This window comes from Capricornis sumatraensis, chromosome 21 (assembly GCF_032405125.1).
Source record: "Capricornis sumatraensis isolate serow.1 chromosome 21, serow.2, whole genome shotgun sequence".
Lineage (NCBI taxonomy): Eukaryota > Metazoa > Chordata > Mammalia > Artiodactyla > Bovidae > Capricornis > Capricornis sumatraensis.
This window is the reverse complement of record NC_091089.1, coordinates 37,925,195-37,941,794: the sequence shown is the minus strand read 5'-3', so window position 1 is coordinate 37,941,794 and position 16,600 is coordinate 37,925,195. Positions and strand designations below refer to the sequence as shown.

At 37.6% G+C, this 16,600-nt stretch overlaps 1 protein-coding gene across 2 annotated transcripts in view; it reads right to left on the bottom strand.

The window, feature by feature from the left end:
- The window catches only part of USP14 (ubiquitin specific peptidase 14), a 36,595-nt gene extending 20,369 nt beyond the window's left edge, over positions 1 to 16,226 (bottom strand). The window contains exons 1-5 of one of the 2 annotated variants that reach the window (XM_068993967.1): positions 16,046 to 16,226; positions 10,935 to 11,080; positions 9,395 to 9,427; positions 1,018 to 1,122; positions 18 to 121 (exon numbers count right to left, since the gene is read on the bottom strand). In XM_068993967.1, the coding sequence (XP_068850068.1) occupies positions 18 to 121; positions 1,018 to 1,122; positions 9,395 to 9,427; positions 10,935 to 11,080; positions 16,046 to 16,061 (404 nt within the window). In that variant the 5' untranslated portion in view covers positions 16,062 to 16,226. The remainder of the gene's footprint in view (positions 1 to 17; positions 122 to 1,017; positions 1,123 to 9,394; positions 9,428 to 10,934; positions 11,081 to 16,045) is intronic. The other variant, XM_068993968.1, reaches the window with a different exon arrangement.
- Between the last annotated feature and the right edge of the window lie 374 nt (positions 16,227 to 16,600).

Here is a 16,600-nt window from a genome sequence, read left to right as displayed (position 1 = left end):
TCTCTCTTCTGTCTTACCTTTTAAGGGCATCTTTGAGTTCAGGCACAGAACGAATACACTGAACTGTAGCATTCATGTAACAAGTATTGCCAAGGTTTGTCAATCCACATGGTAATTCCATCTGGTAGGGAAAAGGATTAAATCAGTTTTATACAATGACACAGCATATATAAATCATTAAGCACTTTGAAGCAAATGGTTTACCGACTCACACCAATTTATATTCCACACCAACAATGTTTTATTTTCCTAACAAAAAAAGTTGTACTTGCATCATGCTGACAATCATTTTGTTTTAATTCCTGTCGTGAAAATAAAGAATTTTATCAGTCCTGCCTCCTCTGCAGGTTTATCCCTAGAAGAGGGTAACAAAATAAATACTGAAACACTTCAAGGAGACTTCCCATGTGGTCCAGTGGCTAAGACTCTGCACACCCAATGCAGGACACCCAGGTTCAATCTCTGGCCAGGGACCTGGATCCCACACGCCCCAACAAAGACCGGGCACAGCCAAAGTAAATAAACAAATTTTTTAAAAAAGGAAACAATTCCAAAAATGAATGGTACTATATAAACGCTGGGCAGTAGAAACAATAATAACAATAATATTTGACAAGAATGTGTTGGCCAGTTTCTAAACCAACACTGCATTCTTAAATTAAGGATAAACTGTATGTATTTTTACCATGGAAGGTTTTGAGAATTTAAATATCCCAGCATTTAAACTGTGTAACTTCTTTAAGCTTGTTTTGCCAGAAAATAACAGTAAACACTTTAACAGCACTGTCTGCCAGACGCCTTTATTACAGATATTAATGACTTTGTAATGAATTGTTCAATTAGAAAAGGATCCCATGAGCCAATTTCAAAAACAAAACTCTGGTTTACTGCTGATAACATGCATCCTGATGTCAATTAAATCTTCAAAATGCACAGATACTACTTTTTGAAAGTCATCTTACTAACTATACTTCTTAAAAAGTAATAATCAGGTATATAAAACGTGGCATGTCTTACAGCAGATGCCAACTGTTCTTCTGTCATGTCTTCTACAAAGACAGTTTTAGCTGAGGGTTCCTCAGGAAGAGCATCTGCTGACCCCATCATTAGTACAGTCATTCCCTGTAAAAAAAAAAAAAAAATCATGAAAACTCAGAAGCTGACCATGTTTATGTTCAAGCAAATAAGTCAGACACAGAAAAACATACATCACGTGCTTCTGTGTACCAGAAAAGGTCAATCTAGACAGGTCAGTGGTTGCAAGGGGTGAAGATGGGAAAAGAGAGTGTCTGGAAATGGGAATACATTTCTTTCTGGGGTGACGAAAATATTCCAAAATCAGACTGTGGTGAAGGTTACACAACTCTGTAAATACACTAAAAATCATGAAATGCTAGGGTGCTGCTTCAGGCCAAAGGTCACCTGCGAAATGCTGGAACATCTGTATCTCGACTGTAGGAGTAATGACATGACTGCGTAAAGTTAACCAAATCCATGAAACTCTAAAGTAGGTGAATTTTACTCTCTATATACTATATTTTATTTATACCTCAATAAAGCTAAGGACAAAAACACTGTCACAAAGCTGAGAATGTTTTCAATATTGGAAAGGAGAGATTTCTTCAATCATTCATCTTTAGTGGCATCATTTCTCTCCATAACACACTAAGCAGTGGTAATATTCCTATGAAAGTCTATTCTGTAACTGTAACCATTATTTACAACTGAACAGAAAAATCTCCATTGTTGGAAATCATCAAGTCAAATATATAAATTAGTTCAAAATGTCCAATTTTATAATTCTACATATTATTAACCTAAGGAAATACTCATTTAATACAGATGTAACATTCCACACAATAGAACAAAGAAGACTGTCACCCTAAAACTCATAATCTTGAAACGTGAACATCATACTCAATATCTTAATTGGAAGACATGAACACCTGAGACAAAGAGGGTAGTGAGGTTTAAAAACAGGGGAGAAAAGTCAGAAAAATGTATTTTTTAAGAAAGACCAATAAGATAAAAATATCTAGATCATTAAATTAGGAAATAAATAAGGTCAACAAACTCAAGCCTTATAAGTACCTATGGACAATCATTCTATCACCTATTATTTTTACTTATACTTTCTATAAGATAATAGCAAAGGAGTACTAAGCAATCACTAAAGAATTTTTTTCCAAAGACAACTGTCTCAGGAAAACCAAATAGTTGAAGAATATACTAGCAACAGTCAGCTAGAAATGCAACTAAAAAGAATGAATACCAAATAATCTAAGAGTAAACATAATAAGAAATATATACTATTTTAATAAGAAAACTATAAAGCTTTACATAAGGATATTAAAAAACATCTAAATAAGCTGAAGGACACAACAAGTTTCTGGACTGGAAAAATTACTATAAAGATGTGATTCCAAATTATTATATAAATTTAATCAAATCCCTTTCTGAGACCTTACAAAATGATTCATTCATGCAATAAACTCATGCCTATGAAAACAGCTAAGAAATTTCTGAAAAAGAAGACTAAAACAATATCTTTAAAATTATTAACAGATTACATTTGAAGAATATTGATAATAATTTAGAAAAATATTCTAGCTCTTTACCTTATGACATGCCATGCCAAAATGAATTACAAATTGAGGACTTAAATGTAAATAAAATAAAACAATTATAAAACATCCAAGTTAATTTTTTAAAAATCTTGCCATTTTGGAAGGTTTTTCTAGAAATGACATAAAAGATGAAAGGACTAATGATACTAACTGTATAAACCTTAAAACTTCCCCATTATGACAATCACAATTTTGACAAACTAAAAAAAAAAAATCATAGTGTATATGGATACAACAGAAAAATGGGCAAAGCAGAAAACAAAAAAGGCCTAAAATTAATAAATCAAATAAGCTTTACCTTAAGAAGCTAGCACAAGTATATATTAAAATCAAAGTGAAAGGAGGAAATAGAGCAAAGAGGGAAAAATCAATAAAATAACAAATGAACAAGCAAAAGTTGACTCTATGAGGAGTAGGGGAAATCAATGAAACTAAACAACTTCTCCCTAGGTGACAGAGACAATGAGCAAGAAATCACAATTTGCCACTACAGAGCAGGGTAGGAGGGGATGTTGAAATGATAGCACTAGAGAGTCTAGAATTAAAGGTTATTAAGAGCATAGTATGTCATCAATTCAACAACTGAAACTAAACAGACCAACTACCTAAAAAACACAAATTACCAAAACTGGTGTAAAAAAAAAATGTAACATCTGAAGAGTCCTACATTTATTAAAGACCCTAAATTCTTAATTAAATGTCTTCCCACAAACAAAGCTCCAAGCCTAGAGAACATCACTGGAGAATTTTCTGCAACAGTTTCAGAATATGAACTCTTTCAGAAAAAAGGGGACATAGGACTACTTTTGACTCATTTTATAAGACAAACATTACACTGACAGCAAGACTCAGATAGTCCAAGAAACTACAGACCGTGTTTTTCACACAGAGAAACACAAAAATAATTTTAACAAAATACTACCAGTAGAATCTGAATTATATTTAAAAGAAAATACATTAAGATTGGTTAACTAAAAGGAAGTATAGTTCACTGCATTAAGAAATTAAAGGATAAAAAAACTAACATTTCAAAATATATGTAAAAAGTATATGACAAACTCAACTCACATTCATGATAACTTTCTACAAACTAGAAACAGAACTTTCCTTAACCTGATAAACATCTATAAAAAACCTAGAAGTAATCTGTAAAACAAGGGACCAAAAATCTACAAAAACTCAAGAGCAAAGAATATTACCAGGGATAAAGAGGAATAGTTCATTTTGATGAAAGGTCAACTCATAGAGCTATTAACAATCCTATACATGTATGCACCTAAAAACAGACGAAACTAAACTGATACAACTGAAAGGAGATACAATCAAATCCACAAGAGATGGAGATTATGACACATTTAATAAAAGACACACATAGAACACCAGTTAGGACAGAAAGAACATGAAGACTATACACCAACTTGACCTAACTGGCATTTACAGAACATTTTACCCAACAACCGCAGCATACCTTATTTTTCCAAAAGCACAGACAACATTCAAATGAATGGAATAAAACAAGTTCTCAATAAATTTCAAAGGATGGAAATAATATCGGATGTGTATGTGACCATGACAGAAATCAAATCAGAAATAAGTAACACAACCTATTAGAAAAAGCCCCATTTAACTGGAAGTGAAATACAGCTCTGAACAATCCACGGCTCAAAAGAGAAATCACGAAGTATCTTAGAAAGTATTTTAGCTGTATAATAAAAACAAAGCATATCGAAACCGCTAACTGTATAACAAAAACACAGCATATATAATAAAAACACAACCGCTAGATTCAGCTACAAGTGCTTAAAGAAGAATTAGTAATAATAGTTTTAAATGTCTATAAGAAGAAAATAGTTTTAAAGAAAATCAATAATCTAGGCATACACCTTAAAGAGCAGGAAAATGAAGTAACTTAAACTCCAAAGAGAAATAAATAAGAGTAAATATCAACAAAATAGAAAATGGGCAATATGTAAAATCAGCAAAATCAAAAATCAAACAGACTTATGATAAATCCTTACCAACACTGATCAAAATATTTTTATTAATAACAGAAATAAGAAGGATCATCGATAAATAATGATGATCTAATAGGATAATTAACAATTATTTCAGACACTAGGAACAACTTTATGTCAATAAATTCAATGTATTTAAAATAAGCAAATTCCTCAAAAGAAAAATATTAAAAAAACACATTAAACATTAAAACATTAAAAACACTTAAAACGCAAAAACATTAAAAAAAAAAAATCAAAATAGCCTGGTGTCTACTAGAGAAACAATATCAAATTCCCGTGAAGAAAACCCAAATCCAGATGTAATATATTGGTAACTTATTTCAAATATTTACAGAAAATAATACCAATCTCACACCAACTCATTCAGAAAACAGAAAGGAAATACATTCCAACTCTTTTAAATGAATGTCCCACATAACTCTTGATGACAAAGTGAGGATAATGCAAAACAAAACCACTAATATGCCTCATCAACACATAAAAATATCTTTTGAAATATGAGAAAACTAAATCCAGCAGTAAGTAAGAGATAAACACATCACGATCCAAGTGAGTCTGTTCTCAAAGTACTGTCTGTGAACCTCCAGGGGTCTCTCAGATTCTCTCAAGGAGCCAGTGAAGTCAAAACTATTTCAATAATACCAAGATGCTATTTCCCTTTTTTAAATGTGGTCATAGTACATGAACCGTGAACTTCCAGATGTTCAAGCTGGATTTAGAAAAGGCAGAGGAACCAGAGATCAAATTGCCAACATTTGTTGGATCACAGAAAAAGCAAGAGAATTCCAGAAAAACATCTACTTCTGCTTTATTGATTACGCCAAAGCCTTGACTGTGTAGATCACAGCACATTGTGGAAAATTCTTCAAGAGATGGGAATACCAGACCATCTGACCTGCCTCCTGAGAAATCTGTATGCAGGTCAAGAAGCAACAGTTAGAACTGGACATGGAACAACAGACTGGTAGTGGTGAAAGGAGTACGTCAAGGCTGTATATTGTCACCCTGCTTATTTAACTTATATGCAGAGTACATCCTGTGAAATGCCGGGCTGGATGAAGCACAAGCTGAGATCAAGATTACCGGGAGAAGTATCAATAACCTCAGATACGCAGATGACACCACTCTTATTGGCAGAAAGTGAAGAGGCACTAAAAGGCCTCTTGATGAAAGTGAAAGAGGAGAGTGAAAAAGTTGGCTTAAAGCTCAACATTCAGAAAACTAAGATCATGGCATCTGGTCCCATCACCTCATGGCATCTGGTCCCATCACCTCATGGCAAATAGATGGGGAAACAGTGGAAACAGTGGCTCAGTTTATTTTTCTGGGCTCCAAAATCACTGCAGATGGTGACTGCAGCCATGAAATTAAAAGACACTCGCTCCTTGGAAGAAAAGCTATGATCAACCTAGACAGCATATTAAAAAGCAGAGACATTACTTTGCCAACAAACGTCCATCTCATCAAACCTAGTTTTTCCAGTAGTCATATATGGATGTGAAAGTTGGACTGTAAAGAAAGCTGAGTGCCGAAGAATTAATGCTTTTGAAGTGTGGTGTTGGAGAAGACTCTTGAGAGTCCCTTGGACTGCAAGGAGATCCAACCAGGCAATCCTACAGGAAATCAGTCCTGAATATTCACTGGAAAGACGGATGTTGAAGCTGTAACTCCAATACTTTGGACACTTGATGAGAAGGACTGACTGATTTGAAAAGATCCTGATGCTGGGAAAGATTGAAGGCAGGGGGAGAAGGGGGTGACAGAGGAAGAGATGGTTGGATGGCATCACCAACTCAATGGACATGAGTTTGAGTAAGCTCCAGGAGTTGGTGATCGTCAGGGAGGCCTGGCGTGCTGCAGTCCATGGGGTCACAAAGAGCTGGACACAACTGAGCGACTGAATGAACAAAGAACTGAGTTATCAAGCCATGAAAAGACTTGGAAACTTAAATGCATATTACTAAAGATGTCAATCTGAAAAGGCTACAGACTATAATTTCAACTATACGACATTCTGAAAAAGGCATAACTAGAGGCAATAAAAATATCAATAGTTGTCAAGGGTACAGAGAGAGAAACATGTACAGCATAAAGAATTTTTAGGATGGTGAAACAATTTACACATCACTATATATTTGTCCAAACCCACAGAACACATAATCCCACGAGTGAACCTAACAAACCATGGACATTTGGTGATAATGATGTGTCAATGTAGGTTCATCAATTTAACCAATGTGCTACTCTGTGGCGGATGCTGATAATGGAGAAAGCTATTCACACATGAAGGTATAATAAAAATTACAAAGTACCAAGTAAGTTAAAAAAAAAAAAACACACTTCTGCATACCAAAATTACTTGATAGCTGTCTTCACAATAAGCCTGCACGAACATTTGTGTTGGAAACCTGACTACTTGCCTTTTTTTAACAAAATACAATTTTTACTTAAAACAACTGACAAATTATGGGTTTTTAGACTTGAGTATTTAGTAACATTTTTTCAAAAATGAAGAAACTGAGCTAGTAGTTTCAGGGCAAAGTACTGACAATATTTATAGCTGCCAATGACAAAATTCGAGCTTTTAAGTGAAAAGAATTTTCCATCTGTCACTATGCATCTGACAATTTTCTAGAATTAAAGACTTTTCCACTGAGGTTGATAGTGATATTAATAAATGCAATTTTGAAGAATTATATAATGAAATGCATGAGCAGTTCATGAAAGTACTTACATGAAAGATCTAAATAACTCAGAAAAACAGTTTTTCCAAATGACCAATATATGATGTTTCAAAGTCATTCACAAGTATAAGATCCATTCTTCAATGCAAAACAGATTTTTAACATACAAAAGGTCACTGATGTGGTTTCTAAGACCTCAAGTTCAGTTCAGTCACTCAGTCGTGTCCAACTCTCTGTGGCCCCATGGACTGCAGCACGCCAGGCTTCCCTGTCCTTCACCAACTCCTGAAGCTTGCTCAAACTCATATCCATCGAGTCGGTGATGCCATCCAACCATCTCATCCTCTGTCGTCCCCTTCTCCTCCTGCTTCAATCTCTCCCAGCATTGGAGTCTTTTCCAATGAGTCATCTCCTTGCAGTCCAAGGGACTCTCAAAAGTCTTCTCCAACACCACAGTTCAAAAGTATCAAACAAACCAATAAACCAACTACCACATGCTGAGTTTTGGTGTACTATCAAAGAAAAATGTTCACGATTTTAACTTAAAAGACATCTTTCTTTTCTAAATATTTAACTATTATGAGACCAGATATCTTACTTATACTTCAGCCAAAGCCATATATCACAACAAACTGAGACTGCAGAAACAAAACTAAAAATTAATTTATCTTCTATTAAGCTAGACTGTCAAGAGACTTGAAAAAATGTACAAGACCATTCTTTCACTTTGCTGTTCTGAAAAATATTTTTTAAAAATGAAATTAACAGGTTAATAGGTTTGTTACTGCTACTTTTAAATGAATAATATTTTTAATTTCTCAGCCTTTTTTTTAACTTTTTATTTTGTATTGGGGTATAGCCAATTGAAACGTCATGACAGTTTCAGGTGAACAGTGAAGGGACTCAGCCATACATATACAAGTATCCATTCTCCCCCAAACTCCCTCAGTCTTAATTTCTAATACAATAAATATTGATATAACCCATATATATGAAGTTAAAATAATTTGAGGGTTTAAAAATAATTTGAGGGTATAAAGAGGTCACAAAGATTAACAAATCTGAGAACAGCATGTCAAAAATGCAAGGTTTAATAGTGAAAAACCAGTGAGACTAGCCAGATTATCAGAGTAAGAGAGAAAAATATGATCCTTTCAATAAGCAGGAAAAGCACTTAAAATTCAATAGCCAATCATAACTTAAACAGTCTCAGTGAACTAGTAAGTGACAAAGATATCCACTTCCACCACTTTCTATTCAACACTGTATTAGAAGTGCCAGCAGTGAAGTAAGGCAAAAAAAGAAACAAGTCAAAGATTGGGAAGGGAAAAGTAAAACTGCCTCAATTTGAAAATAGTCATGCTTATGTTCATAGAAAACCCAGCAGAATCTACAAAAGAACTACTGGGAACTAATAAGTGAATTTGACAAGGTCACAGGATAAATATAAACTGTATTTTTATAAACTAGCCACGACCACTGGAAAACAAAGATTTTTAAAGTCGTTAACAGCCAAGAAATAAGTTCCAGAGTCTAACTAACAAAAACCATGTAAGATTTCCATACTGAAAAGTTATCTGAGCTAAGAGAACTGGACAACAACACGTTATTTAAGGATTTTGGTACTCGATACCTTTATGATGTTCATTCTCCCCAAACTGAACTGCAGATTCAATGCAATCTAAAACAAAATTCTAGGAGTCCATTTGTAGGAACTAATTCTAAAATTATAAGGAAAAGAAAAGGAGCTAAAATAATCTTGAGGAAATAGAAAAAACTGGGAGAACTTACACTACCTTATTTCAAAACTTATTATAAAGCTTCAGCAACCAAGACCATGTGGTACAAGATTAATCAAATATATCAATGAAACAAGAGTTCAAAAACAGGCCAACAACTGATTTTCAAGAAAGACTCCAAGGCAAATCAATGTGAAAAGGAAAATATTTTCAACATGTGATGCTGGAACAACTGGATAGACAGGAAAAAAAAAAGCATTAAAAATACATTTTGTGTAATAATTAGGGAACTGCATTATAATTAGTATTCTTAAGATAATACTCACATTTTTCATTTTGATGTTTCCCCAATCATCGTCCTGTTTTAAAGACAAATAATAAACATTTAACCATCCTTGTATAATCCAAACATAATCTAAAAATCAAGTAATTTTAGATTACTTCAAAAAAAATTTTCTGCATGCACATTTTAAAATTACTGTAATCAAAAATATTTTTAAAAAAGCAAACAAAAAACCTAATGCAGCCTTAAAACTAGTAGGTCTAATAACTGTTTAAACTACCTAAGATACCTTCTAAAAGACAGTAAATTTGGCAGCACAAAGGTAGTGAAACCCTTGATTGATGACATATGACAGACGCTAACTTTCTGCATGTTTGGAACCAGCAGAGCTAAAAATAATTTATGTGTTAAAAACAAAGAACAACTTAGGGAATGAAATAGGTCTACACAATTAGAATGATTATACAACTAATCACCCAAATCAAGAGACTTTGAGAATGCAAGTGCTGCTACAAATTATACCAGGAAAGTAAATAAGACCACCCAAGGCAAACTAACCATTACTAATATTTGCTGCATCCACAAATATTTCTCAGGACCTAAATTTCACACCCATGCATCAATTAACAAATACTTTAACTTCTGTATGTTCATTTAAACTGTGTTTTCTGAAATGCCCTGATTGGCACAGATATTTTGGCAGCTAAGCCCTTCCTTTCATAGGAGGTCAGTTCCTTATCACTCCTTCCTTTCCACAGAAGGTACCAGGCATTCCATATGGTTCCCTTGGGTGGTGCTACTCTCTCTTTTTGGACATCATGCTTCAAAGGGGGAAGTAAGTTCCTAAATCCCTTCTCAATTTAAGGATCATTACTGCTAATCAAAAGGCATGGTAACTACATATGCCCCTGAGATAATGTACTTCTCCAAGGTCACACAAAGTTGAACCCAGATCTGCTTGATCTGTAAATTCCATGTTTTTTTGGTCCCTTATATGTTACTTAAACCTCTCTGATGATCAGTTTCCTCTTTTATCAAATACATAAAATAATTTAGTTTCCTCATTTTTAAAGTACATACAGTTGAATACGAAAGAAAATAGAAGAATAAGTATTCTTATACTGTTTTACTGCCCAGTTAACAGGGGTAGCCAATCCTTATCTCTAAAATAACTAGAGCTCCTTAGCACTTCACATCTAATTCTTAAAGAAAACGTATTTTAAAATCTATACTTGCCCAGGATTACAAATAATAATAAAGATAATACCTTTACATCTTTTCTGTGGCCCTTCATCAATGATATTGGTAAGCCCGGACTCCTAACTGAAATCAGTGTGATCATTGTAAGTGAAGTAAAGGAAAAATTAAGTTGTATTCATTGATACCATGCATTTAAAATAAACACATTAATGCTGCTCAATAGCAGTGTTTTGAAACAGCTACAGTGTTCCTTTCTTAACATGAATAAGAGTTTTAATCCCATAGACTATATACAGTCACCAAATAAAAATACCTCAAATGTTACATATTCTGGTGCTAATTATTTTCACAAGTACGTAATGAAAATTTCAACTAAATTTTACCTTCAGTGTTCCTCCTTTCACCATAACTTTCTGTCTGGCCGGCTGGACTCCAGTCAGTGCAAAAAGCTGAGCCTTGAACACCATCGGAGGTTCATCAGTATTCAATTCTACACCTTCAAATTTCTCCTTTCCCCATTTCACAGTAACTGCAAACAAACCATAATTTTGTTTTCGTTTATAAAATAACAAGGCTAAAGATTTAGAAGATCCTTAGGACTACTAGGCTAGTTCTTGAACACCAAACTATGTCACTAACCTTTTTACTCTACTAATGCCTACCAAGTCAGAAGTGAAGTGAATGCAAAAGATCTTGGATAAAATTTAACTGGATCTAATCCAACTCTCATTTGATAAATAAGGAAACTGAGACTTAAAAGAAACAGACTGATTTATTAACGTCACAAAACTAGTCAGTAAATATTCAAGGTTTCTGAATCCTCCTCCAATAATATCTTCAAAAAATATCTTCAAAAAATGACAACACTGAAACACCTCCCAGAATAGAATAAGGTTCGCAGGCTTCAAAATGCGTTTCAGTTCAGTTCAGTTCAGTTGCTCAGTCGTGTCTCTTTGCGACCCAATGAATCGCAGCACGCCAGGCTTCCCTGTCCATCACCAACTCCCAGAGTTCACTCAGACTCAACGTCCATTGAGTCAGTGATGCCATCCAGCCATCTCATCCTCTGTTGTCCCCTTCTCCTCCTGCCCCCAATCCCTCCCAGCATCAGAGTCTTTTCCAATGAGTCAACTCTTAGCATGAGGTGGCCAAAGTACTGGAGCTTCAGCTTTAGCATCATTCCTTCCAAAGAAATCTCAGGGCTGATCTCCTTCAGAATGGACTGGTTGGATCTCCTTGCAGTCCAAGGGACTCTCAAGAGTCTTCTCTAACACCACAGTTCAAAAGCATCAATTCTTCAGTGCTCAGCTTTCTTCACAGTCCAACTCTCACATCCACCATACATGACTACTGGAAAAACCATAGCCTTGATTAGACGGACCTTAGTCGGCAAAGTAATGTCTCTGCTTTTGAATATGCTGTCTAGGTTGGTCATAACTTTTCTTCCAAGGAGTAAGCATCTTTTAATTTCATGGCTGCAGTCACCATCTGCAGGGATTTTGGAGCCCAAAAAGATAAAGTCTGACACTGTTTCCACTGTTTCTCCATCTATTTCCCATGGAGTGATGGGACTGGATGCCATGATCTTCGTTTTCTGAACGTTGAGCTTTAAGCCAACCTTTTCACTCTCCTGTTTTACTTTCATCAAGAGGCTTTTTAGCTCCTCTTCACTTTCTGCCATAAGGGTGGTGTCATCTGCATATCTGAGGTTCTTGATATTTCTCCCGGCAACAATCATTAAAATCAGGTAAGGTCTGCTTCCTGAGCAAGAAGTGGTCAAGTATTAAGAAAAATGCAGGCATTCTCTGGCAGTCCAATGGGTAGGACTCTGCTTTCACTTCAAGAGGCTGCATTTGATCCCTGGTTGGGGAACTAAGATCCTACGTGCCACATGGTGTGGCCAAATTAAAAAACAAACAACAAAAAAAAAGTCAAAAAATATACCTGAATCATTAAAAAATATAGACATCCTACTTCACAACCATTCAGATGGCTATTACAAAAACAACATGACAAAAACACACACAGAAAATAACAAGTGTTGGCAGCGATATAGGCAAACTGGCACCCTTGTGCATCTCCACGGAAATTTAAAACGGTGCCACCACCATGGAAGTACGGCAGTTCCTCAAAAAGCTAAGCACAGAATCACTACCAAACGATTCAGCAATTCCATTTCCAGGTATACACTCAAAAGTATGGAGAGCAGGGAATCAAACTGATATTCACATGTCCATGTTCATAGCACCATCATTTAACAATAGCCTAGAAACAGGAGCAACCCAAGCGCTGAACAACAGATGAATGAATGAAGAAAATCTAATATATATGTACAATGGACGTTATTCGGCCTTAAAAAAATAATGAAATTCTGCCACATGCTACCACATGGATGAAACTTGGGAGACATTATGCTAAGTGAAATAAGCTAGGTAACAAAAGGATAAGTACTATATGACTCTACTTATGTGGGGTACCTAGAGTAGTCAAGCTCAAAGAGACAAAAAGTAGAATGGTGGTTGCCAGTAAAATGGTGGAGGCTAGGGAGAAATGCAAACAGGGAGTTACTGCTAAATGAGTACAGTTTCCGTTTAGGAGCATCAAAAATTTCCAGAGGTGGATGGTGATGTTTGCATAGCAATGTGAATGCACTCAAGGTCAAAAGCTGTACAATTAAAAATGGTTAGAACTAGTACATATACTTTAGAACACATTACATATACTTTACCATAATAAAAAATTCAATCAATCTCATAAAATAGCTACTTCTGAAATATGTAAAAATAAACTAGGGAATTCCCTGGTGTTCCAGTGGTTAGGACTCCACGCTTTCACTGCCCAGGGCCTGGGTTCAATCCCTGATCAGAGAACTAAGATCCCCAAAGCCCCATAGGGCTGTCATTTAAGTAAGCATACTAACTCAAGGATCTACATAGTTTGTTTCCACTGAAACCTTTATACCTACTCAAAATGAGACTCCCACAACTAGTAGCTGTCTGATTTCTCTGATTACTAAAATCAGAATGTAAAAAAGTGACCCTGGAACATCCCCGGCAATCCAGAGATTAAGGCTCCATGCTTCCACTACAAGGGGCTTGGGTTCAATCCCTGATCAGAGAACTAAGACCTCTCATGCCATGCAGCACCATTAAAAAAAAAAAAAAAAAAGTGTGACCCTGACTCCAAATCCCAGTTCAATCAATGTTAGCATTCATTCAGTGATAAACCCAGGAGAATGCATTAGGGAGATTCTATGGACTTACAATTTAATAAAGGAAAGACAGAAAAAGGTTAAAATAACCAACAATACAATATGAATATTACAAATGCCAGAGGAACACAAGGGAATGCTTCACGAGTGAGGAAGAACACCCTGGAGAAAGTGATACTACAAGTTACCACTATTGACTCTGAGTCTCAAAGAAGAAATTAGGTGTTAGCCTGAGAATAAGAATAAAAGCATTTCTGGAAAAGACACTCAAAAGCATAAGGCAGCACTGGTATCCTGAGAGACAAATAATTCCCAGAGTGAAGGGGAAGCAGCTGAAAAAGGAGAAACGGACCAAGGATCAAGTCAGGGACAACAATGTAAGTCATGTTAAAATGTGCAGCCCCTGAAAGGTTTATAAAAGCCACTTTGGTTTGAATGTTAGATCACTCCAGCAGTGGCAGAGAAAATATAGGTTTGAAAAGGAAACAACTACAATCACTGAGATAAGCCAGCAACATAAAACAATAGCACAAACAAAAGATGAGAGAGGACAAGATCAGAATAGTATGAGCAATAATGAAGATGAATACATCTGAAATTTATTTAACTATGTCATTGTGGACAAGTTAAACTTTTCGCTTACCCATAAAGGACAATTATACCAGTACCAAACGATTATATTGAAGATTAAAACAAAGCAATATGTATAAAAACCTGAGCTTTGCACAAACGTATTTACGGCACTTACCCTTCACCATATATGAGATAGGATTTTTTTTTTACTAAATCTTATGAATCAGTACTTAAAATGATCTTTTTTTAAATATAGTGCTTTTCACAGAAACTGGAAGTAAACAGATTCTCATTATGGAGATGTCAAAGGAAGAAACCTTAGAAATCTACTTCAGTTCCCTCATTTTGGAAATAAGAAAAAGATCTGATTAAATATTTAAGATGTAACTCAATTTTTAAGCTAGGAAGTTTGGTGAGTACAGGCATTTTTCGAGGGGAACAAAGACAGGGATTGGTTTAATTGTGAGCCTACCTGTGCGTTTAAGTATCAGCATACACTGATATTTACCCGCCATTACTTAATGCCCATCAAATTTTTTATTGCATAAATAGAATATTTCAAGTACGTTCTACTGTTAATTGTTAAGGCTTTCAGAAAGAGGTTGAACAATCATTAATAAAGCATTCAGGCACACAAGAGTTTTGAGGACATTACTCCGCTGTGGTTCCCCTTTTGCCTGGTAAAGCAATAAAGCTATGCTTTCCTACTTCATACTTCTCCCTCCAAAACAAAAAATCATTATTAAAGTATTTAATTCAAAAGCCTAGAATATCAAGAATCCACCTCGAGTTTTAAATATTATTCCTTTGTTTGATGTCATTCTTTCAAAATGCTAAATGTTCACGAAAGGAATTAAGATAAGAGTGTCAATCATGACCAATGAATTACACACCCATAGCCAACTGGAACCACCACAGGTTTTAGGTGCCATTTTGAATCAAGACTGGGAGACAGCAAGGTCTATTAACTTCAGTAAAAACGTGATCCTGCCTCACACACTGGACTACCATCACGCCAAAGGGGCGGGGGGGGGGGGAACTGTCAAACGCCAATCAAAATGAAATGATGCCCTACCCGCGGATATTTGTATTCCTTCACCTCTCAAAAGCTAACACTGTGCTTCGGCCGTGGAAGCCCAAAACAATGTTTCATGAAACAAAAACGAAGCAAAAAGGTAAGTTCGCCATTTGCCTCGGGATAAAACTGAAATCGATGCAAAAGGGGCGGTGGCCGCAAACAGTAAGCCGAGAAAAATCGCAAGAACTTCGGAAGCTAACCTCCCATCCCCGGCCCCTCCATCACTCCCTGGCCCAGGCTTCCCTTCCTGGCCGCCTCCCTCCCGCGGCTACCACTCGAGAAGCCTGGAAAATGCCACCGCACCTCCAGCCTGGTCCACCCTCACTCCACCCCGCACGCGAGGACAGCGACACAAACTATTCTGCAGAGTCACCACTCGGAGGGGGCCGACGCGAGCTGCTTCCCCACCTCGCCCCCCGCGCCCACCCCACCCACCCGGCGGCGCCGGGGGCCCCGGGCTCGCCTCGCGCCGCAAGGCCCGGAACTCGCGAGGCGAGAGGAAAGGGCACGGGGTCCCTCGGCGCCGCGGTCGTCCCACCCAGTGCTCGGCCGGGAGTCCGCCCCGCAGGCCGGGCCTACCCAGCGGCCTAGCTCCGGGCGGGACTGCGGGCGCGCGGCGAGGAGGGGCTCACCGGAGTAGAGCGGCATGGCGGGGCGCGGGAAGGCCGGGCCTGGCGAGGACGGCGAAGGGAAGGGGGCGCGAAGGAGGTGCGGTGGCGGCCGAGGCGGAGGCGCGGCGGTGGCGGTGGTTGCGGCAGACACGGTGCGACAAGAAACTCATTCAAACCGGCCCCTGGCGATGACGCAGCAGCACGCCGCCCTCCTGCCGAGCCACCGGGCGATTGCGGGGAGGAAGCGAGGCGGGGCCTGCGGGTGGAGAGACCGGGGCGGCGAGGGCGGCGGGAAAGGGGGCGCGCGCGCCCGCTGCGCCGCACAGGTGCGCGCCTGCGCACTGAGCCCCGCCTGCGCCCACCGGCTCGGGCTCCGCCCCGCCCCGCCGGGCCGCAGAGGGAGCAGGGAGGGGCTTGGTGTCCCTGCGGCAGCCTCTTCAAAGCGTCTTCCACCCCTGTTTCCAAATGGCGGGGCGATCCAAGCTGCGGCTTTATTCTTTCTACTAAAGGAGCTGGGTGAAAAGCCTTGCCCCGCTCCTCAACTTGGTCTCCTTATTAGTGAAAATGTCTAGCCCT